At 44.3% G+C, this 21678-nt stretch overlaps 3 protein-coding genes across 4 annotated transcripts; all 3 read right to left on the reverse strand.

The window, feature by feature from the left end:
* Nucleotides 1-5475: 5475 nt before the first annotated feature.
* LOC135441105 (putative mediator of RNA polymerase II transcription subunit 29) lies at nucleotides 5476-6465 on the reverse strand. Its single transcript, XM_064700578.1, has one exon. It carries the CDS (start codon nucleotides 6463-6465, stop codon nucleotides 5476-5478), a length of 990 nt encoding a protein of 329 aa, XP_064556648.1.
* Nucleotides 6367-19990, reverse strand: Dora (Dorado). 2 transcript variants are annotated; one of them, XM_064700565.1, is made up of 9 exons: nucleotides 19787-19990; nucleotides 17613-18675; nucleotides 14317-14559; nucleotides 14089-14252; nucleotides 13676-13986; nucleotides 8571-13586; nucleotides 8157-8495; nucleotides 7939-8088; nucleotides 6367-6556 (listed from the first exon to the last, which is right to left on the reverse strand). In XM_064700565.1, the coding sequence occupies exons 2-9, from the start codon at nucleotides 17908-17910 to the stop codon at nucleotides 6490-6492; spliced, it is 6588 nt and encodes a 2195-aa protein (XP_064556635.1). In that variant the 5' UTR covers nucleotides 17911-18675; nucleotides 19787-19990; the 3' UTR covers nucleotides 6367-6489. The 2 variants fall into 2 exon arrangements, with proteins under 2 accessions (XP_064556635.1, XP_064556634.1); XM_064700564.1 differs by lacking the exon at nucleotides 6367-6556 and adding an exon at nucleotides 7388-7861.
* Nucleotides 19991-20182: 192 nt separating this feature from the next.
* LOC135441127 (protein matrimony-like) lies at nucleotides 20183-21186 on the reverse strand. The gene has a single exon (XM_064700605.1). The coding sequence runs from the start codon at nucleotides 21092-21094 to the stop codon at nucleotides 20525-20527; it is 570 nt and encodes a 189-aa protein (XP_064556675.1). The 5' UTR covers nucleotides 21095-21186; the 3' UTR covers nucleotides 20183-20524.
* Nucleotides 21187-21678: the final 492 nt, after the last annotated feature.

Consider the following 21678-nt stretch of genomic DNA (forward strand, 5'->3'; position numbering starts at 1 on the left):
ATATCAGAAATGCACGCACACACACACACACACATAGATGGGTATGTGTGTGGGCGTTCGGTCTAGCTCCGTGTGGCCCAAACAATAAATATGTATGTATATTAGTCGTATGTTTGTACATACATATGTATGTGTGTAGCTATATATAGTATATAGTATAGTATGTATGTATATGCAAGTATTGTGGGCTAATTCGGCATCGGTTTCTTTCCTTGGAAAAAGAGGAAACGGTGTTTGGAATCAGCCCAATGTAAATACATATATGTATGTATATATCTAAATATGCAATATTTATGTAACTGTTTGTGTGTGCGTGTGTGTGTTTGTGTGTACATATACAGATGCATAGATGCATGCCTGTTCGTGTATATATATATATATATATATATACATATATATTTCTATGGGTTTCTTTATGCTTATTCAATTATGCATTAAATTATTTAAGGTTGACGTGGCTGCCCATGTAAATAAACGATATTTCTTTGAGTGCTGCATGTGTGTGTGGTGTGTGTGTGTGTGTTCGAGAGAGAGAGAGCAAGTACTTGGGTACTTTAACAACAGTTAAGGTATACAAAGGGAAATTAATTTAAAAAGGAAATTAATTAAAAAAGGGATTTTAATTTTCAACTGAAATCTCTTCTATTAAGCCTGACATTTAGTTTTCAGATTAATTTAAATAGTTTTCATATAAATACATTTAAAGATAACTTTAAATAGTTTTAATACAAATCAGCTTAAAGATTTATTTAAAAAGTTTGAATTTGTTTTCTATTAATATAAATTTAAAAGTTAAAACTAAATCTTAAGAGACTTCTAATTTTTTCCTCAATATATAAAAGTTTTTTTCTCAACAGAAATTTTGTTTTTTTTTTTAATGCATATTTTTTTAAACAAAAGTTTTGCTTGCTTTTATCATTTTTTTTTTTAACAAAAATCTTGTTATTTTTTCCCTTTTTTTTTAATAAAAATCTGTTTTTCTTTGATAACTTTTGTTTCCATTAAGTTTCTTTCTTTCTGTAAATAAGTTCAAGAGTATGGAACACCTGTTAGCTGTCTGTGTTGTTGAATTGAATGTTGTTGTTGTTGAATTGTTGTTGTTGTTGTTGTTGAATTGTTGTTGTTGTTGTTGTTTATACTCGATGTCTACTACTGAATAAAGTAATCCTTAGCGTTAACGCTTGCAACCGCATGTTTTTTCGAGTTCTACGTATATAGAAGTATTTGAAATTTGAGCTTATATCTATCTACCTCATGATCGATCAGAAGGAAACGAAGAGAAATCAAGACGAAGTATAGCTTGAGCCTACACAGAACTCTTTAAACTTTAAACTATTCATATATAAATGATTTTTTTTTTGCAAGAGTTCGTTGGTTGTTCAGACGCCGATCGGCAGGCGGGTTATATGGCAGCATTTCTAATTTTGTTCATAATTTTTTTTAAATGCATTTTCAATAATTAACACAAAAGAGAAACGATTTTACACAATCCGAAACATTGAAACGCTCAAAAGTATGCAATGAAAAAAATGCGTAAAAAAATTGCGGCATTAAACGAAAAGTGGTTTAGAAATCCTGTTGAAAGCCTAAATATATAAAATATATAGAAGAAATCTATACAAGCTGCTCAGCTAGTTTTCTATAAAAAAAAGAACTTATCATTTAGCTGGATTGTTTCGGTTTGTAGCTAGATTTGACAAAAAATAGCTGAAAAAAGCCGAAAACATGCGACTGTCATTTCGTTATTCTCCGATTTGATTTGCTTTTTGTTTTGGAATGTTTTAACTATGGCCTCACTTCTGTACTAAATAAATTGTATATATAATGTACAAATATTTAATTCTCTATATAATGTTGAACAAGCTTTGCAACTATTATTTTTCAATGCTTCTCTCATTTTTTTTTACATATATATATATTTGTTTTTTCATGGAAAAAAGTCAACTATATGCATATACACACATATATATATATATATATTTATGTATATATATTTATGTATATATGTGGTTAGATCTCTATAAATATGTGTGTATGTATGTATATATATATTTTAAATATATCTATTTAATAATAAGTATTGTATGCATGTTCGTAAGTATATAGATACAAATGGTTCATGTCATTATATTTAAAAACTGGTTTCGCTAACATTTTCATTTTCTTCATTTTTGTTTTGTTGTTGTTTATATTTACAGATTTGACATCTGTCCGCATGTAAATTTCTATATATATATATATTCATTTCTGTTTTGTTTGTATAAAACTGTCTACTAAAAATGTACAATTTACGCGATACAGAATTCACTAGTTTTCATATATGTATATATATATGTATGTATGTGTGTGTGTGTGTGTGTATATATATATAAGTATGCATGCTCGAATGTATTGTTTGGTTTCTATATACATATATACATACATATATATATATATATACATATATATGTATATAAAAACACAAAAAGAGTTACAATATTTATATAAGTGCGCAAAATGCGCTGCGCGGCTTATTTAATTTATGTTTCATATTTACAGGGTATCATCTCAACGTTAAATGCGTTTAATGGCACACCAAGGAGCAGAGGAGGGTGGTAACTGCTCAACAGCTCCCCTTATGCCTGGCTCTCTTTTGGTGCGACCACTTCGCGTATATTGGGTCCTATGCCCATACAAATAACTACATATACAAATACATATTCATAACATATTTAATAGTTACTAACAGAAATTGGCAGTTTCTCATTGAAATAGCTGTACCTATGTTCGTATAAATGTGTGTGTGTGTGTGTGTGTGTGTTAGTGTGTGCTTGTCTGCATTGAATGTATGCTTGTGTGTGAAGCACCGTTACATATGATAAGGTCGTGTCACGAGCAAACTGAAGCTCATCTCACTGCCTGCTGCAGTTGGCGATCTGAACAAGCTTTTCAACAAGGTGGCAAAGGCCATAACTAATAGCAAATTATAAGAGAATGGCAAAGGCCATAACTAATAATAGCAAATTATAAGAGAATAACTTAACATAGGGACGCAAGGTCCGCAACTCTGTTAGCTGGAAAAAATTAAAAATATTTATAACGAAATAAAACAAACAATTAAGTTTTTGTGTCTTGCGGTTTTTGTTCTTTTGTTCTTTTTTTTTTTGTTTTTTTTTTTCAAGCTGCGTTTTGAAATAAATCCAAAAAACCATATTTATTCAAAACTGCATTTGATTTCTTTTGTATGTATATAAAAAAAATTTTTTTTTGCATTTTTGTTTCTTTTGCAAGAAAATGTGTATAAATAAAAAGAATTTTAGCATTAAGATAAAATGATTTATGTGTAAGATAAAGCATACTAAATAAAACTCAATCAAAAATAAACAATTGCTAATTATTTTTTTCGTACTTTGTTCTCTTTCTTTTCAATTCTAACTGCGTGTAAATAGGCTGTAAAAATAGATGTATATGTTTTCATATAAAATACAAAAATTGTATGTATTTCTCTCGTTATTATAGTTGTGTGTGTGTGTGAGAGTCTGTGTTTTAAAAAACTTCTGTTGCAACAGAGAAAATGTGCACTGTCGCGCAGCCAAATTTAAGAGAAAGGCTCGCAAAGCACAACTCGGCGCGTTATGTCTGCGCTCTTGATTGTTTGTTTCATTTGGCTGCTGCGAAGCGCACTCTTAACCATTTGTCCTTGTATTTTTTCTTTTTGTCACGCATAACAATATCTATGTGTGAGCGTGTGTGTGTGTGTGTGTGTGTGTGAATTGAATTAAAATAAATTATAAATAATTGCGTAAAAATATGTATTTTGTATTGTGTTTATGTTCTGTTCCGTTTCGTTCTGTTCTGTTCTGTTCGTTTCGCATCATGAGAGAAATGTGTGTTTCCTTTTTTTTTTCTCTCTCTCTTTCAAATTGCCAAATATTTGTGCAAGCTTTTAGTTTCTGGCCGAGTTTTGGCTACAATAATTTTATTAAATGTTTTGTTTACCAACAAACAAATAAACATTCGAATTCTCACAAATTCAACAATTGCATGGCCATAAGATCACATAATCATATAATCGTTGTCTATAATCGCCAACATTTCGGCACAATTACAACTTAGAAATCTTAGACAAATATTTAGCGTATATTCAAAAAAAAAAAAAAGGAAAAAAAACAATTGCAGTTTAAAATTTGACATCATAATAGATAAATTATAACATTTTTTTTTTTTTTTTTTTTTTTTAGCGATTTTTCGATTTAAGTTGATCGGTGAGTCGGTCTGGCTTATTGAACAAATTTAAAATTCCTAAAAATTGCTTAGCTACATTTCAATTTCTATAATATAATAATATATATATATATATGTATATATATATACATAAATATGTATGCATATGTATATATAAAAAAAAGATTTGCCTTAAATTATATAATGTATGATAAGTGGAAAATGTTAGAGCTAGGGGAGGGGGGAGGGGAGGGGGAAATTGGCGACACTAATGAAAGGTTAGAACATAAGAGAAAATAGAAATAATAAAAAAAAAGATATATACATATATATATATGTATATAGCTTTATAATATATAAATTTGTATAACTATTTGATAAGTAGATGTCTAAAATAACGTTAGTTTAACTGAACACATTTTGAAGTGAGTTTTGCTGTAGCTGGCTGTGTGTGTGTGTGTTGTGTTAGTGTATGTGTATGTGTTGTGAGTGTGTATGTGTGTTATGTGTATCTGTTGTGTGTGTTTGTTTCTGTGTAATGTGTGTGGTGTGTTGTGTGTGTGGTGTGTTGTGTGTGGTGTGTTGTGTGTGTGGTGTGTTGTGTGTGTGGTGTGTTGTGTGTGTTGAATGCTTGCTTGGTGTGTTGGCAGAAATCTCAGTCTAAAAATGCACACACATCAACTGCAGTTGTTGTCGTTGTTTTTACCCATTTTTTTGTTGCTATTGTATTAAACAAAAAATAAAAGTAATTAATAAAAAATTATATATATATATGTATATATGCATGTATATAGAGCAAGAGATAACCTATAACATGAACTAAGTGCGGTGGTGTCTGTGTCTGTATCTGTTTCTGTATCTGTGTGTGTGTGTGTGGGTGTAAAAATGTGGCGCAGCGCTGAGATCGCACTGCATTTAACTAGCCAGTTTGCGCCCTATAGCTGCCACATGGACGGCGGCGGCGGCGGCGGCAACGGCAACAGCAGCAGCAGCAGCACCAGCGGCAGACCAATGACCAGCGATAATACCAGAAGCAGCAGGAGCACCAGCAGCGCCATGGTGCGCAGCTCAAAGGAGCGGCGCCGACGGCTGCTTGATCGATGCAAGGCAGCAGCACTTGACGCTGGCGACGCTGCCAACGATGCGGCAGCAGCTGCTTGTTGTTGTTGTTGCTGTTGTTGTTGCTGCTGCTCCGTCGGCTGGATGCGTTGCAGCTGCTGCATGAGACGCGCCAGTCGCAAAGCAGCCGCGGGCAGCGCCTGCGATACGTTGTTAAAGCTGCTGATGGTAGTGGCTCAGCGGCTGCAGCTGGTGGTAGGCCGCATGCGGATGCGGATGTACATGCGGATGCGGATGTGGATGCGCATGTGGATGTGTATGCGCATGTGTATGCGCATGTGGATGCGCATGCGGATGCGTATGTGGATGCGCATGCGGATGCGTATGCGTACGCGCGTGATGCGGCAAAGGTCGCGCTGCCGCCTGATAATAGCCGGGCATCGTATGATAAGCATGTGCCGGCATCGGCAACGGCAACGGCATCGTCACCGGCACCGAACCCGCTGGCGCTGGCAGCTGCTGCACCGGCATCGGCATCGGCATCGGCAACGGCACCTGTGGCGGCGGCGCCACTGGACGCTGTTGTGCAGTCGGCAGCGATGCGCGTTGTTGTTGTTGTTGCAGTAGTTGCTGTTGTTGTTGTTGGTGCTGCTGCTGCTGCTGCTGCTGTTGTTGTTGTTGTTGTTGCTCCGCTGGATGGGTCACAACATGGCTGGGCCGGCATAGGCGTTCGTACACATGGCCCGTTGTTGGCGCTGTTAATGTTGCTGCCGCGGCTGTTGTTGTGGTTGCTGCAGCTGCTGCAGCGGCGGCAACGGCTGCATTGTTCGAGGGCGTCTCCAGCAAATGATGATGCCGATGATGATGATGGTGATGATGATGATGCGCCTGCGCTGTTGTCTGATCGTTGTTGCTGCTGTTGTTGCTGTTGCCAATGTTGCTGCCGTTGCTGTTGTTGTTGCTGCTACAGTTGTTGCTGTTGATGTTGTTGTTGCTGCTGCTGCTGGCATTGTTGCCTATGTTGCCGTTGATGTTGTTGCTGCCATTACCAGGCGTTGCCCTGACCAGCGGTATTGGTGGCGGCGGCGGCGCCTTTTCGCTGCTGCCGGCAACAGCAGCGACGCCAGCAATTGTTGTTGCTGTTGTCGTTGTTGTCGTTGCCGCCGCAGCCGCGGCCGCAGCTGCAGCCGCCGTTGCCGTCATCAGATTGCAGGAGTCAAGTCTTTGTCATTTGGAATTGCTTTGCAGCGCCGCATTGATCTGTGTCCAGAGCTCCTTCTTGCACGACTTTGAGCTGCAAACAGTAAATAAAACAATTATCAAGTGCAACTAACAAAACAACAACAAATTGTTGCACAGTTTGCCTTTGGCTTCTTAGCTATGGCTTCAACTGGCTATTATGTTATTTGTCATTCTCATGAATATCTGTTTAAATAACTATTAAATGACATTGAATTGATTGAGTTCTTTCCTTTGCTAATGTTAGTTCAGATAAAAAGTAGCCATATTTTGATAAGGATTAAATAACCTTGTTAACAAGTTAATAAATAAATAAATAAATAACCTTAGCAAAAGCTTCATTATTGAGTGTTCCTATAGGAACCATATGCTATATGTTATATTTGCAGATATGTTTGGTCAAGATATTTTAAAAAATTCAATAAATAAATATTATAAATAATTATTTGATTCTTTGTAATCATGTAATTGCCATGTTCGGTAAAAATATCTTTGAATGTAAAACGTATTTTATTCAAGAACTTAATTTTCTACCGATTATTACGATAACTAAATAAAATCGTAGTTCGATGCAAGCAATTTTGACATATGCCAGCTGAGAGATGCGCTTTCGTAGAAACAAACAGACGGACATGACTCTATCTCGACTCGGCTGTTGCTACGGATCAAGTATACATATATTCACAAAGAGATCGGAGAGGTCTTCTTCTATGCTTAACACATTTCATGACTAAATTTATAATAGCCTCATTAATATAAATGAATGGACGTGGCCCTGTAAATGCTTTCCAACTGAGTTCCATTTATATAGAGCCCAATAATGGCTAAAAATTTGTATAACTATTGTTTGTTCCGTTCGAAAGTCGGTCAAAAAAGGTACCAAGTATTTCCGCCAAATACAAATACTGAAATTTTAATTAAAAATAGATCATGCTAAGGGTCCATGAATAATTAAAATCACAATTGGCTCGATTATAAATAAGTTTGAGAAACAAAACTTGTTAGAGATGAATGGTTGGATGGATGGATGAATGGATGGATGGATGGATGGATGGATGGATGGATGGATGGATGGGTGGTAGGTAGGAGGAAGAAGCGTCGCATTAATTCGTCTCACTACGGCTTGAGATTGTATATTTAAAATCTTTTTCTATTTTCTATGCTTGGAGGATTTTCTCGAAAGACTCTTCGAAATGTCTTGCTTAAGCTTCGTTTCCAGCTTTTGTGGCTCTTGGTGCTGCTATTTGGGCTTTTGTAAAGGTTTTCGCATATAAAAAGAAGACCATCGGGATCATCATATTGCCAGGGCAGCAGCTTATGCGGCCTATAGCCATTGGCTACAAATACTCTGTCAGTAATGCTAGGGTATCAGATGCGAAATTTAGATATGGCCAATATGAATTATGATCTGCTGTGCTATGATGAACAACTACTGACCGCTTTATGGACTGCAGCCAGTCCTTGAACTGTGCACTGCCCTCCGGTGTGATTTGAAAGGCGGCGCGGGCGGCAACCACAATGCTGGCGAACTCCTCATAGTCGCCCTGAGTCAGATGATATAGCTTCTGATGGATGCACTGGATATACCTGCCAGAGATTAAAGATCAAATGTCAAGGACAGACGTCTTGATGGCCCGCAAGTCGCATTCACTCACATTTGCTGGCACTTTTGCACGAGCGGCGTGAGGGCCGAGCGCAGATGCTGCATGACCAGCTGGTGATTGTTCCTGCCCAGATAATGTGCCGACTCGATGGCGACATCGTGCAGCACAAACGGACTGACAATCGAATTGACCGCACAGATGCAGAACTGATGCAGATACTGTGTGCCCAGCTTCTTGCTAATCCGCAGCAGCCATTTAACGTCCTCGCCATACGGCGGATTCCTGGCATACTTTGCCTGCGGCCGATCGTCATGTACGCGTCGCGCCAGCGTCTCCATGGCCAGCATGCCAACATTGTAGGCAGCCAGCAGATACCGCATCTGTGTGGGTCTGTAGGGAGAGAGAGAGAGAGAGAGAGAGAGAGATGTGGTTAAAGTTCCATCCTGGCATTCGGATGATACTCACGTGAATTGATGCTGTTGCCGCTGACGCACCGGCGGCTGTGATGGCGGCTGTTGCTGTTGATGCTGCGGCGGTGGTGGCGGCGGCTGTTGCTGCATGAACGGGTACACGGGATGCTGGGCTGGATGCTGTGCCGGATGCTGTGCTGGATGTTGGGCAGGATGCTGGGCAGGATGCTGGCGCAGTGGTACGCCTACACCGCCACCGGGCGGTCCATTCGGCGGCGGCGGCGGTGGTGGTCCGTAATAGGCGGGCGCCATTGGACCCATCGGCGGTCCGGGTGGACCCGGCTGCAGCGTCTGATATGCCTGCGGTGGCAGCTGCTGAAAAGCTCCCGGTGGCGGCGCCTGAAACGCTGGCGGTGGCTGGTGACCCGGCGGCGCTGCATGCACCACAGCCGTGGGCGGTGCCAGGCCCTGTTGCTGCTGCTGCTGTTGCTGCTGCTGCTGTGAATGCTGCTGCTGCTGTGAATGCTGCTGCTGCTGTTGTTGTTGTTGTGTGGGCGGCGGCGGCGGCGGTGGCTGCTGCTGCGAGTAGCCCGCGTAGAGCGGCTGCGGTGGCGGCGGCGGACCAGCTGATATATACATCTGCATTTGGCCAGGCGGATAGCTGAGATTATGATGATGCGCATAGATGCTCTGGCAGAAAGTGTATGGCCCATAGGGCGCCAGGCCAATGGGCGCCAGTGCGGCCACGCCCGGCTGGAATGGCTGCGGTGCGGAGCTGACCACAGGTGGACCCCCCAATGGACCTACACCGCCAGCAGCGCTCATCAGCTGCTGCTGCTGCTGCTGTTGTTGCTGCTGATGCACCTGCTGCTGCTGCTGCTGCTGATGTTGCTGCTGTTGTTGCTGCTGTTGTTGCTGCTGCTGTTGTTGCTGCTGCTGCTGTTGCTGCTGCTGCTGTTGCTGCAGTTCATGCTGCTGCTGGGACTCAATTAGCGCACTCAGGCTGACCGCCGAATGCTCCAGCTGCTCCTCATGCTGCTCATGATCCGCGCCGCTGTTGTTGGGCGAATTGCGTGTGTAGAGCTCGTACCAGTAGCGAGCCACCTGGAAGAGCACCTCCGGATAGACGCCGCCGCCCTTGGCTGCCGATTCGACAGTGAGGCAAGCACGCTCCAGCATTAGATCGCTCTGCTCCTTGCACTGCAATATGGCGCGCTGTATCTCATTTGGATTGAGTGCAGCCGCATGGGGCAGCACAGACAGCGCCAGCTCCGCGGCCGGATATACCATATTGTTGTCCCAGCCACGCGATGCACGATCCGCCATGCCTGCTGCCTCCGGTGGTGTTAGATGCGCCTCCCATGTATCGATTAGAAAACTAATCGCCGGCGCACCAATCTCCATGGCCTGGCCAAGTATCCAGGAGACGTGCGAGGAATATGTGCGCGACAACCAATTCGGACTGACGCAATTGTGCAGGCCGAGCGCATAGAGGCCCAGCTGGAAGGCGCACATGTGCAGCGCACGATGCGGACCATGATGATTCTGGCTGGTGCTGGCCTGGGTGAACAGCGATGTGGAACTATTGCCGCCGGCCTTGGTTAGCACATTCTTGGCCAGCTCGAACATGAAGTGCGCGCTAGCCTCCGACGGCTGATTCGGTATGGAGGGATAGGCGCGTTTGCCCTTGTAGCGGCTCTCCTTGCTGCGGCTGCTGCTGCTGGCATTGTTGTTGCTGTTGTTGTTGCTGTTCGTTGTGTTATTGCTGCTGCTGTTGTTGTTGTTTTGGCCAACAGCACCAGCAGCGGCACCAGATGCAGCTGCTCCAGCTGGATTGGCATTGCTGCTGCTGCTGCTGCTACTGCCGCCAGGCTGGCCGCTATTCTGGCACGCCACCATGCCCTGGCCCTGACCCTGTGCCTGGCTCTGTCCCTGTCCCTGTCCATTGTTGTTGCTGCTACAGGATTGATTGCTGCTGCTGGCCATGCTCAGCGCACACATGCTCAGCTCGAGCTCAGCGCTGGTTGAGCTATGCGGCCGGCTGTTGCCGCCCACGCTGCCATAATCATTGGGCAGGAGCTCGCATAAATTGAAGGGAGCACCGCCTCCATTGCCACCTGCACCGACTGGCGCACCGGCGCTATAGTCATGCTCGTCGCGTCGCATGGGCTGCTGGCTGGGCGTGCGGACGGGCGGATGACTGGAGTAGTAGGCGGGCAACAGCGGTGTCTTTAGCAGCGTGTGTATATCGCGATCCAGCAGCTTCTCCATAATCTTGGCTATCTTGCGCGGCTCATCCTTGTAGTGATAGAGCAGCGTTAATGCCAGATCGCCGCGCTGGCGTCGCGTGCCCTCGCACAAGAGCGGATGCTCCGCTTCCGAGACATTGGCTTTCAGGCCCAATGCCGCAACAGCTGCCTCAAAGCCCATATTCTCCTCGCTGTGCTGCTTGTACAGCGCCGGGTTCGGACGTCGCGACAGGCCCGCCAATTCACCAGCTGCGGCGGCAGCAGCAGCGGCGGCGGCAGCAGCAGATGTACCCGTTGCCAACTTCGCTGCGCCGGGCGTGACGAGCGCATCAAAGATGAATGTGGCCAAATTGATGGGCAGCAATGCCTCGCCGCGCGTCTTGAAGGTGCCATTGCGCAGCTGTTCGGCCCGTTCGCGTATTACCTGGAGCTCGGCGGCACCCAGCGGCAGGCGCTTGAGCAGCGCCAATATGTCCGCCTCCTGATTGGCCAGCTTCACCTCGAGCGGCTTGGTGCTGGCCGGCGGCCGTGGCATTTCCAGCGCAAACAGACAGATGCGAAAGCCAATATGATAATGCTCCGAGTTCTCCGAGAGCACAGTGCACAGAAATGCGCACTTGGAGAGCGTCGATGAGGCAACAACTGTCAACTGATGCGATATGGGATTCACGTTCTGCTTTTTGCCCTTGCGCTTCGGTGCCGGCGGCAATTCCATGAGCAGATTAGGCGGATTGGCCAGCATTTGCTCGGCCAGACGCACCGCCAATATGCACGCCTCACGTCCATGTCCATGTGCATGCAGACCCTCCGCTCGCGCCAACAATATGTCCCAGGCATCCTCCGACGGACGCACATTCGAGAAAATGTGCGGCTTCTCGCCAGTCAGCGCAGCACGTGTCCCACTGCTGCCGCTGCTGCTGGGCTGTTCCATTGCTGCGGCTGCTACAGCGGCGGCAACTGCAACTGGTGCTCCCGCTGTGCCTGTTGCTGCCGTAGCTGCCACAGCTGTTGTTCCAGCTGACACTGCTGCGGCTGCTGCTGCTGCTGCGGCTGCGGCTGCTGCTGGTGTCTGTTCTATTGCCGGCGTGCTGTGGCTGCTGTTAACGGCGACTGCTGCTGCTGCTGCTGCCGCTGCCGCCAAGGCGGCGCGTGCTGCTGCTGAAGTGCTGGGCACGGGTGTCAAATCGCCGCCAGGTGCTGCCGCTGCCGCTGCTGCCGATGTCACTGGCACGCCCACAACCTGAACAAACTCATCGCTGCTGCTGCTAAAGGATTCATCCTTGGACAGGCGACGTGAGGCCTGCTGCAGCTGCTGCTGTTGTTGTTGTTGTTGTTGCTGCTGTTGTTGCTGCTGGGCCGTTGCAGCTGTTTTTAGCATGGATGAGCTGGAGCTGTTGCTGCTGCCCGAGGCCGTCGACGCTGATGAAGAAGCCGATGATGCGGACGATGTGTCCGATGTGGAGCCCGCCTGTTGTCTGTAATCCGGTGTGCTAGGCACAACAACAACAGCAGCTGCTGCTGCTGCGGCTGCTGCCGCTACCGAAATGGGCAAATCCTTGCTCTGCTGCGACACAGCTGAGACAGCGGAGACAGCATCAAAGCTGCTCTGCGAATCGGACTCAGTCAGCGATTTCTGTCCAACCACAGTGGCCGCACCACGCTCCGTGCAATAGTTGTGACTGCTGCTGTTGTCGCCGCCAAAGTCATCGTTCTCACAGAAGCCCTCGCTGCTGGCGCTGGAACGATTGCCATCGCCACCGGCACCGGATGCACCGGAGCCGGCCGCTGCGGCTGTTGCATTTGATTTGGGTGTGATGGCTGCGCCGGCCAGCTGATGCTGATGCTGATGCTGTTGTTGCTGTTGCTGCGGCTGCGCCGGACTGGCGCCCATGGCCATTGCACCTCGGTTCACGCCCATGCCGCAGGCGGCATTAACTCTGGCCAGGAGCAGAACAGCGTTTATGGACGGCTGGTCATTGGGCGAGCCAAACAGCTCGGCGCCGCTGGCATCGAAACGGTCGCGATAACCGCTCGCTTCCGGACGCTGCTTAAAGACGCTCGCGTGCAGGCCATGATCGTTGGAGGTGCTAAAATAGTTGTAGTGCTTATTGTTGCTCATCAGGGCCTGGGTGGCGTTCAGCTGGCTGGTAGCGTTAGGGCCGCACGCGTCGCCCTTGCCATCTGTGTGCTTGAAGCATGTGAAGGGTGAGTAGTAAATGGGATTTGTGTCGTGGGTGTGCGTTACGCCTGCAATGGGATAGTCTTCCCAATCCAAATAGCATGCCTCAATGGCCGGCTTGAAGCCAATGAATAGCTCCGTTTCGGATCTTGAATTCTGTTGATGTTTGTTCGTATACGATGGCGGCATCATGCGACTCTTGACCACACGATCGAGTATCTTCAGATGCCAGGACGTAAACTGAGCGTGCAGCATGTCGCGCTCATCGGGCGCCAGGCCAGGATTCAGTGCGGCCAGGCGCCAAAGGGCAACAATCTCATCGCAAAGCGAACTGCATGCATGCTGCAGCGCTGTCGAGTTCGAGTGTGTATTGGAGTGCTTGCCACCGCTGTGTCCATGGGAGCCCATCATGAGTGCCAGCTTGGTTTGGAACCACCATATCAGCATCTGATCGCAGGCCATGCACTCTTCCGTTATGATCTCCAGCAGGCGCACCGCATTCCGATCGCAGCGTCTGTACATCTCGCGAACTATCGATAACAGATTCCACATGCCCTCCGGCTCCCGGCCACGCAATGGTCGCAGCAGGGAAGTCCATTCAGCGGCCGCTGGCGGCGCCGAATTGGTCAAATAGTTGACATCGCTGTATATGAGAAAATAATGTGTTAAATGAACGGATTATGTTCCATCCCTATGGGCATTTCCTCACAGGGATTCAGCACGTGGACATACCTGAAAACAATCGGCGCCGGCAATATGAATTTGATGAGTATGCGCTTGATATTGTTGTGAAGCGTCTTCTCGTCTAGATACCAGCTGGTCTGATCATTGATTGATGCGCCCGCCGTTGGATCGGGTGCACCACACACCGTATTGATAGCCGTAGGCTGGGCGCTAAGCAACTCGTCCAGCAGGCGCTGAGCCGTCGGCAAAATTTGCTGCGGCAGCTCACTGATCAGATATTGGGCAAACTTTTGCAACTGATCGCGCTGAAGACGTGTGAGAGACTCGGAAACAGGTGCACGCAGGCAAACCTCCAGAGGCTGAGCATGAAACAGAGTAAGAGAGAAAGAGCGAGAGAGAGAGAGAGACCGTGGTTGAATAAGTAAAATGTTTGGGAATACGCAAAGAGGGGTAGGACATACACAATGAATGCGATGCAGGCAAACGGCAACCACATGAGAGCACCAGTAAGCGGAGGAGGTACAAGTGCAGTTGCAAGAGGAGATCCGGCGACGATCGAATGTGACAGCTACATTGAAGAAGGTGCGCGGCGTTTGGCTCACAACGCTGGCAGAAAGATGAAAGCCTGCAAGTTCAACAGACGATTAACCACATAAACGTACCCGAAGTCGGGATTTTACTGGACTTACCAATCTGCAGTGGATCCTTTACGGCGCGCATGCGAAACAATTGATCGCCGCGATGAAACTCATCTGCCGAACTGTTGGCCAGACAAGAGTACAACCGTATATCCTCCTCGTTGTCCGGAAAGCTCCAGAAAGCGATTCGCAGCTGCAGCTGCTCCGGCACGGGCGGATAAACATGTTCCACCAGCTCGAATGGTATATACGAGGCGACACATCGCGCTGACAACTCGGCAAGCGACGAGACCTCTGCAAGTTAAAGATTTCAAGTGTTAAGCATTATTTATCAATTATATAAACGTCGATATACGCGGCGAATACTAATTGAAAAACAAAATCGCAAAAACGCAGAATTGGTTCCAAGAACAAGTTCCGTCAAGCGGCCAATAAAACGGATGGAAAGCCTCTAGTACTGCCGATTCTTAGAAGTAGTTCCAGGAATATTTAATTCAAATAAAAATGCAAATATGTACAAATACAAAACACGCACAAGCACACAAATAAATCAAATGCGCTGTCCCAGACGATTCGAGCAATGACCAACTAAGTAGAAGAAGCAGCGAGTCAGTCACTGCAGAGGTCAATGGCGTTTCAGCTGTTGTTGCTGTTGAAAAAGTTGAATTCAATGTTTGTTGCATGCCACTCATACATACATACATACGTACGTGCAGCGCAATTGACTTGTAGATAAACAAAATTCTACAAATTGTCATGCAAATAAACAAATGAACCAACAGACAACAACACATCAACAATACAAGCAATACATGCAATGAAAAAAAAAAACAGAAAGAAGAGAAGAGAAGAAAAAAATTATAAAGGTCGTGTCCATCCGCTTTAGAGCGCAAAACAAAGAAGCAGAAACAATAAAGAGTTGAATTTTTTTTTTTGTTTCGCCTGTTTTCTGCTTTTAACACGAGAAACTGACGCAGCATAACAACAACAACAACAACAACAGCAGCAGCAACATTTGGCGCACACCCGACAAGAAAACCGAGTTCAAGTTCGCCCACATATGTGCTTACAAACATTTTTAAATACATAACAAACGTGCATATATAGTTAAACAGCCGTCTTTAACATTTGAATAGAAACCTGTTTCGCTTTCACTATCGTCTTGAGTCTTCGCTAATGTGTTAGGTTTTTAAGCTTTAATTCGTTCCCATTATCGATATCGATTTTGTAAGTTTTTGTCGGTTGGCATTACGCACACACACACACAAACACACACGCAAGCATGGCCAGCGCATCGTTTGTTTGTTTTCATTCTTTCGCTCGTTCGCTGTCGCTTAATTTCAGACACTCTGGCACCATTTTATTCAAAGTCATTTTCTCCACAAGCGTCAAGAGTTATTATTCATGCCTATTCCTTCTTTATTCGCATTCCATTTGCTGACTGTGCGCAAGCAGGCAAGCCTTTGGAACCGGGCAAAAGTAAGGAGCAACAGCAATATAATGCATTTGTCTCTGTTGCAAATCGAGTGGCGCTATGTTATTGTTTTTCTGCTGTTGTCAGTGTTGTCCCTTTAATATAAAAAAACGCACCTAAAAGAGGTCAAAATTATATGTATGTATATGACACATGTGTACATACATACATACATAAGTTTGCACATGTGTCGTTTGCCCGCGGTTCCGGAAGTGCATGAAAACTGATATGCCTGCAAACGGCACAAATACAAATGAAATGTTCTGCGCGTGTGTGTGTCTTTTGCTGCGTTCGCTTTGTCAGCAAATTTTCAAAAACGCCACGACACTAATTAGATGACATGTGGCAACGTCAGGCATATAGTATATACATAAGCACATATACATGCATGCGTACATATGGATGGACACAAAGTTGCACTGGCAACGATAGTTTTACCAAAGTTATCATCGGTCCTTACAATTCTTGTCGGCCTTGCCAAAGCAGGTGCTGATACCTGTGGTTGCCGTTCATACAGAAATATGAATGTACAGATGAATATATGTATGTACATAAATGCAGGCATACATATGTACGTAAACTCATACACACTTATTTGGGCATTATCCTTGAAAAGGTTCCTTGACACAAACGACAGCTAAAGCAAATTGCCAACGCAGCGGCGAAAGACAGCAGAACGACGTCACATTGACTTTTTTGCGGTTATTATTTTATTTTCTGTTTCAAACCGAGACAGACACAAAAACACAGGTATACACAGACACACAAATGTTACACTCATAAGTACATACATACATACAGCGTAAAATGCAGCTGGCAGCTCTCGCTCACCTAGTAAGATGCCTGGCCCCCAATAACAAAACAAAAAACGAAAAAGCAGCGACAACAACAACAGCAAAAAACTAGCGTACACAGGCAACAACAATAACAAAACAAAGAGCAATGAAAAGCAACGGCAGCGCAGTCGCAGTCGCGGCGCTGCTGAGATTACATGTTGATAGTGGTGCGGCGGCGCACAGGACCCGAACGGACCAAAGCCAATGAAAAACGCATAGTCACATATACATACAAAACGACGTGACGTGCAGATGAGGAACAGACAGAATAAGGTAACGCAAGGTAAACGGACAATGGCAGCAAAATGTAACCAGCAAAGTCGTGATTTTGACTTTAGCGATAAGCAGGAGGTTGTTGCATTGTCGCTGTGTTTATGCTGCTGTTGCTGCAACTTTAAGCCAATTTTTACATAAACACGTACACATATACATGTGCGTTTGTATGCATGTGCATTAAATGCATACACACATAGCTATGTATGTGGGCATACGAATTTGGGGCATGCATTGAAAAGGTAATGCGTGTAATTTGGTCGTATGTAATAACCGCAGTTGCCAGATCGCTTCAAACGTGAGCGTTCCCCTAATCTGATAAGAAATACAACAAATTTCTTCTTTAGCTTTTTTTTTTAGTAAGTTAAAACATTTCATATACAAATTTAGCACGATTTTCTGAATGCAAGCTATAAAGTATAGATGTCGCTTGTGTTGGGAGCACAGAAAAGTTCGTAATTGGCGAGTTTAGTAAACTAGAAAACTGTTTTCACCGATTGATATAGGTTTTCTTGTACTTGTATATTGGAAGAATAATCAAAATATTGAAAATCCAAATAGTTGGATACTCCCAAGGCAGCTATATGATATAGTGTATTATAAAAACGGAAACGTACGTTTTCAGAGAATAAGCTATGGGTAAATGGAGTCCTAATCAAAAACATATATGCATGCATACTTGATAGAGGATTATGCAATTGTTGGGATTGGTATTGCGATTCTGGTTAGGGCATAGGGAATATACATAGTTGTAGTCAACTTACCGAAATGGCGTCCACAATGGACACCGCCCGCCATTGCGGCTGAGTTGGCGATGCCGTTACTGGCCGCACCGGGTGGACCACAGCCAGCCGCGCCGAATGTGGCGCCGCCGTTGCTGTTGTTGGTGGCGCTGGCAACGGGGCCGATTCCAATCCCATTGCCAGCGCTCGTGCCGGTTCCGTTGGTGGTGGGCTTTTTCCAGCCGCGCCAATTGTTGCACAACGATTCCGCCTCGGAGCTCCAGCTGCAGAGGGAATCCTCTTCGAAGCGTATGGAATCGTCGAAACTGAATCGATCCATTTCTTCGGGATTCCACTCGTTGCCGCCACCGCCGGCGGCGGCGTTTGCATCGGCGCCAGCGCCTCCAGCAGCAGATCCACCGGCGGCAGCTGCATTATTGTTATTATTGTTGTTATTACGGCCCGCGGCGGCTACAGCGGCAGCGCCAGCGCCAGCTGCGCCGCCAGCAGCGGCATCGGCTCTATTGTTGTTGCTCCCGTTGCGATTCGCCAGGTTGAAGCTGAACTTTAAGCAGTGCGCGAGCTTATGATTGATTCAGCTGCTGCTGAGGGGTCTTTCGCGTGTTTTCTTGCTTTTGGATGGATATTTGCTTTGTTGTTCTTGTTGCTGTTGTTGTTGTTATTGTTGCTGCTGTTGCTGTTGGTATTTTCCGTTCCGTTTCCAAGTTCCTTTGTAAAGTGCAATTTGGATAATTTACGCTCAATTTGTTTCGTGTAAAAGGCGAAATGTTGAGCTGGTTTCTGTTATTTTATATTATTTTTTTAATTTTTCCTGTTGTCAAGTGCTGCTTAATGCTTTCAAATTTATTTCAATACTATTTATTTACATATACATACTTATGTATATACATATGTATGTGTGTGCCTGTATGGACTTGTGCAGCGTCGCCTTCTACTTTTGCTCTGATTATTTCTCTTTCTCCTGCTCTCTTGTTGTCGTCTTTGTTGTTTTCTTTTTTTGTTTTTTTTGTTGTTTGTTAAATTGTGTTTTTGTTTATGGGGATGGCAGCGTGATTTCAGAACAGCTACACACACGAAATACGGGCTAAAACATATTTTATTTTTTAAAGCAACTTTTGTAAACCAACATTTGTTTCAATACATAGTTAGCTATTACACACATTATTTAAAGAGCAAAAATATTTCTTTTCGTGCGCGTTAATATTACTGTATTTTTTGTGCCGCAAGCACGGTCGCCTCGTGTCACGGCAAACACTTATCTCTAACTGTGTGTTCACTGCATACGCATAAGCTTTCAAATGACCGAGCGATTGTTATCGAGCCGTGTGGTGGGGGATGCACAAAAGTAACAATAAAAATAATTTAAAAAAAAAAGCGAACTTTAATAAAAGACACCAAGACGAAGCGTAAGAAGAAACAGATGCGAGCAAACGAACTGAACGCGCTGCGTTGTTGCGACTGCGACGGCTGCCTATTGTTTATTGTCGTTGTTGTGTTTCATGCTATTTTTCACGGCTATGTGAATTTGTACCCCCCACAGCAGCAGCAGCATAAGCAGCAGCAGCGATTCAGAGAGTGAGAGAGTCGCTGGGGGAGCAGTGACTGCGATTGTGTTTGGTATATGTGGGTGACTGCCAAAATAGAGAACGCCAAAATGGCCAATTGTTGTTGGTCACACAGTTTTATATGCATATACATATGTTGGTATGTAAGCATGTGTATGTGTCGTTGTTGCTGTTTTCGCTGCACCACGACCAGCTGCTCTGTAGTTGCTGCTGCTGCTGCCGTCGCTGTTGTCGTGCCGTGCGCGCGTCCCTTTAACAACCTTTAATTATTTTTCACTTTTATGCTTTCTGCTCATCTTTGCTCGCTCCTTTTATCCTTCTTTATGCCTTGTCGCGAAACCTGCGCGCGAGCTCGCACTCTTTCTCTCTTTATCACACACGTACTCGCTCTAGCCTGTTCAGGCAGACAGAAACACTGAACAAACGCACGCACACACAGAGATACATATATACACTAATGCACCGCTCCCGCACACATACACACAAACACATGCATACACAAACAACAACAGCAACAGCACAACATCAATATATTGATATACATATATCAATGCCTGTATGTGTGCTCAAATGTGTATGTGTTAGTGTGTGTTTGTGCACGAAATGCGTTAAAGAAAACGTTGAAAAAACCTTTTTGTTTGCCCGTTTCGAAAGAATTTTGCTTTGTCACACTACTTATGCACTCCAATTAATAGTTCTAAATCGATGCAGAATTTAGTTATGGTTTTGGTATGCATGGGCTGCATTTTTACACAGTTTTTGTGAATTTATACGGGACTTTGTTATTATCCATCACAAAAATCGCGTTCGCGTTCCTACTAGGAACTAGTGATGTAAAAAAACATCGACTTACTTTTCTAAGCGATTTATATCGAAACTTATCGACCAAACATCGATTTCAAGTAAACAAAGGGCGCGTATTATAACGAGCACAATCATGATTTTACACATTTAAAACTAGGTTGTATTTGGGTAATCAAGAATAAATGAGAATGTAATGAAAACTTTTGCTTACGGAGTGCGAAATTCAAATATACCTTTAACAATTTATTTTCATTAAATAGTAATGAGTAAAAATAGTTTTCTTAATTGAAGAGATTCACAACTAACAAGGCTAATGCCGTTTATAGCGCACAGTTACATATATAAACTTATCGATAGCATTCATATAAAAGTACCAACATTATTAATATGGTGAACATTCACACACAACATACCTATTAGCTATGTAGGCACACAAAAGCTAATTGATATAACATTTTACTATCGTAGAACCGCTTTGATTAAAATTTTAAATTTGATTTAGTAAAACTATAATTAATAAGCAGATCAACCGGCGATCGCTTCAAATAGATACCACCAAGCACTCTATATTTCTTTGAGGGCGTCCAGTATGCGATTGCAGTCCTCATCATTACGCAGTCCCAATCGTTTGAGATCTTTGTACTCCATCGAAACCAATTCAACCAGATCAATGTGCGCCTTTTCGAACTTATCAAGATAGCTTTCTAGACCCACGAGGAGCAGCACATCATGTACATTGCTCGCATGATTGATGACATACGAGTGATTTGCCGCAAGCAGCGAGCGACGCCGTGATTCCTTGCACAATGAATTTTCCGCACTGTTGCCGCTGCTCGAGTCGTCCATGAACTCATCCAAGCTGTTGTTGCGATCCTCAACTTTCCGGCCAGGTGGCTTCAAGCTGGACTTCGACATTTGTTGTTGTTTTTTAAATGCTTTTTTATAGAACGTTGCCGAGGTGGTCCTTCTAGGTGCCCGCATATCCTTAATGGGCGACATATTGGGGGAACGCAAGTCATCAAAAATGGGTGTGGAGCAGCGTATATTGTGGGAATTTTTATTGATCACCGACAGTATGGGCGTACGGTTATAGCTGGATATATGCTGACCCGTTGGCGTGCGGCATTCCTCCATATCAACAAATTAAATACTCAAAAATTATTAATATAAATATGTATGAAACACAAAACGTAAATTCTAGTCAAGCGTAGATTTTAGCAATGGCGCCTGCGGGAAATCTGCCGTTATACGCGCTGGAAAAGCGAAGAGTTGCATTTATGCTGTGCATTATAATGGTTTAAATATGTATGTAAGGTTGCAACTGACTGCACATATTTATGCTTCGCATAAGCAGAACATGTATTTGGGGCTAAATGCATAAAAACATTATAATATATGTCAGACAGTCCTTTATGATTTTTTAATATTGGTGCGCTTGCATTATAAAGGCCAATTTACTTGTTATATTTTTAAGCAGCTGCAGCAGAGGGATGCCACCTGTCATAAGTCCGTTCAAATTCCGTTGGCTTTTGTTAACAGTCGTGCTGTGCATCGAGCAACAACTTTTCGATATCAGCTCTTAAAACTGTTTCTTACACACAGTGCGCCTAAAGCGCTTTCAAATTGTCATTATTGTTGTTATTCTTTTGTTAACAGCAGCAGACTATGAGAGTGGCAACCATTCGCTGAATCGAGCTAGCATAGCAAATTCGATAGTC

The sequence above is a fragment of the Drosophila montana genome, unplaced genomic scaffold, assembly GCF_035044405.1.
Source record: "Drosophila montana isolate Dmon_TW-CO22-7 unplaced genomic scaffold, ASM3504440v1 contig_1853_1, whole genome shotgun sequence".
In the NCBI taxonomy this organism is placed as follows: Eukaryota; Metazoa; Arthropoda; class Insecta; order Diptera; family Drosophilidae; genus Drosophila; species Drosophila montana.

Excerpts from the sequence above, each read along its gene's own strand:
- LOC135441105 (XM_064700578.1), bottom strand. The coding sequence starts at position 6,465 with ATGACGGCAACGGCGGCTGCAGCTGCGGCCGCGGCTGCGGCGGCAACG.
- Dora (XM_064700564.1), bottom strand. The coding sequence starts at position 17,910 with ATGGATCGATTCAGTTTCGACGATTCCATACGCTTCGAAGAGGATTCC. Across the intron at positions 14,560-17,612 it reads CCATTGTGGACGCCATTTCG|AGGTCTCGTCGCTTGCCGAG; the intron begins GTAAGTTGACTA and ends TTTAACTTGCAG. Across the intron at positions 13,987-14,088 it reads GCCTGCATCGCATTCATTGT|CCTCTGGAGGTTTGCCTGCG; the intron begins GTATGTCCTACC and ends TTTCATGCTCAG.
- LOC135441127 (XM_064700605.1), bottom strand. The coding sequence starts at position 21,094 with ATGGAGGAATGCCGCACGCCAACGGGTCAGCATATATCCAGCTATAAC.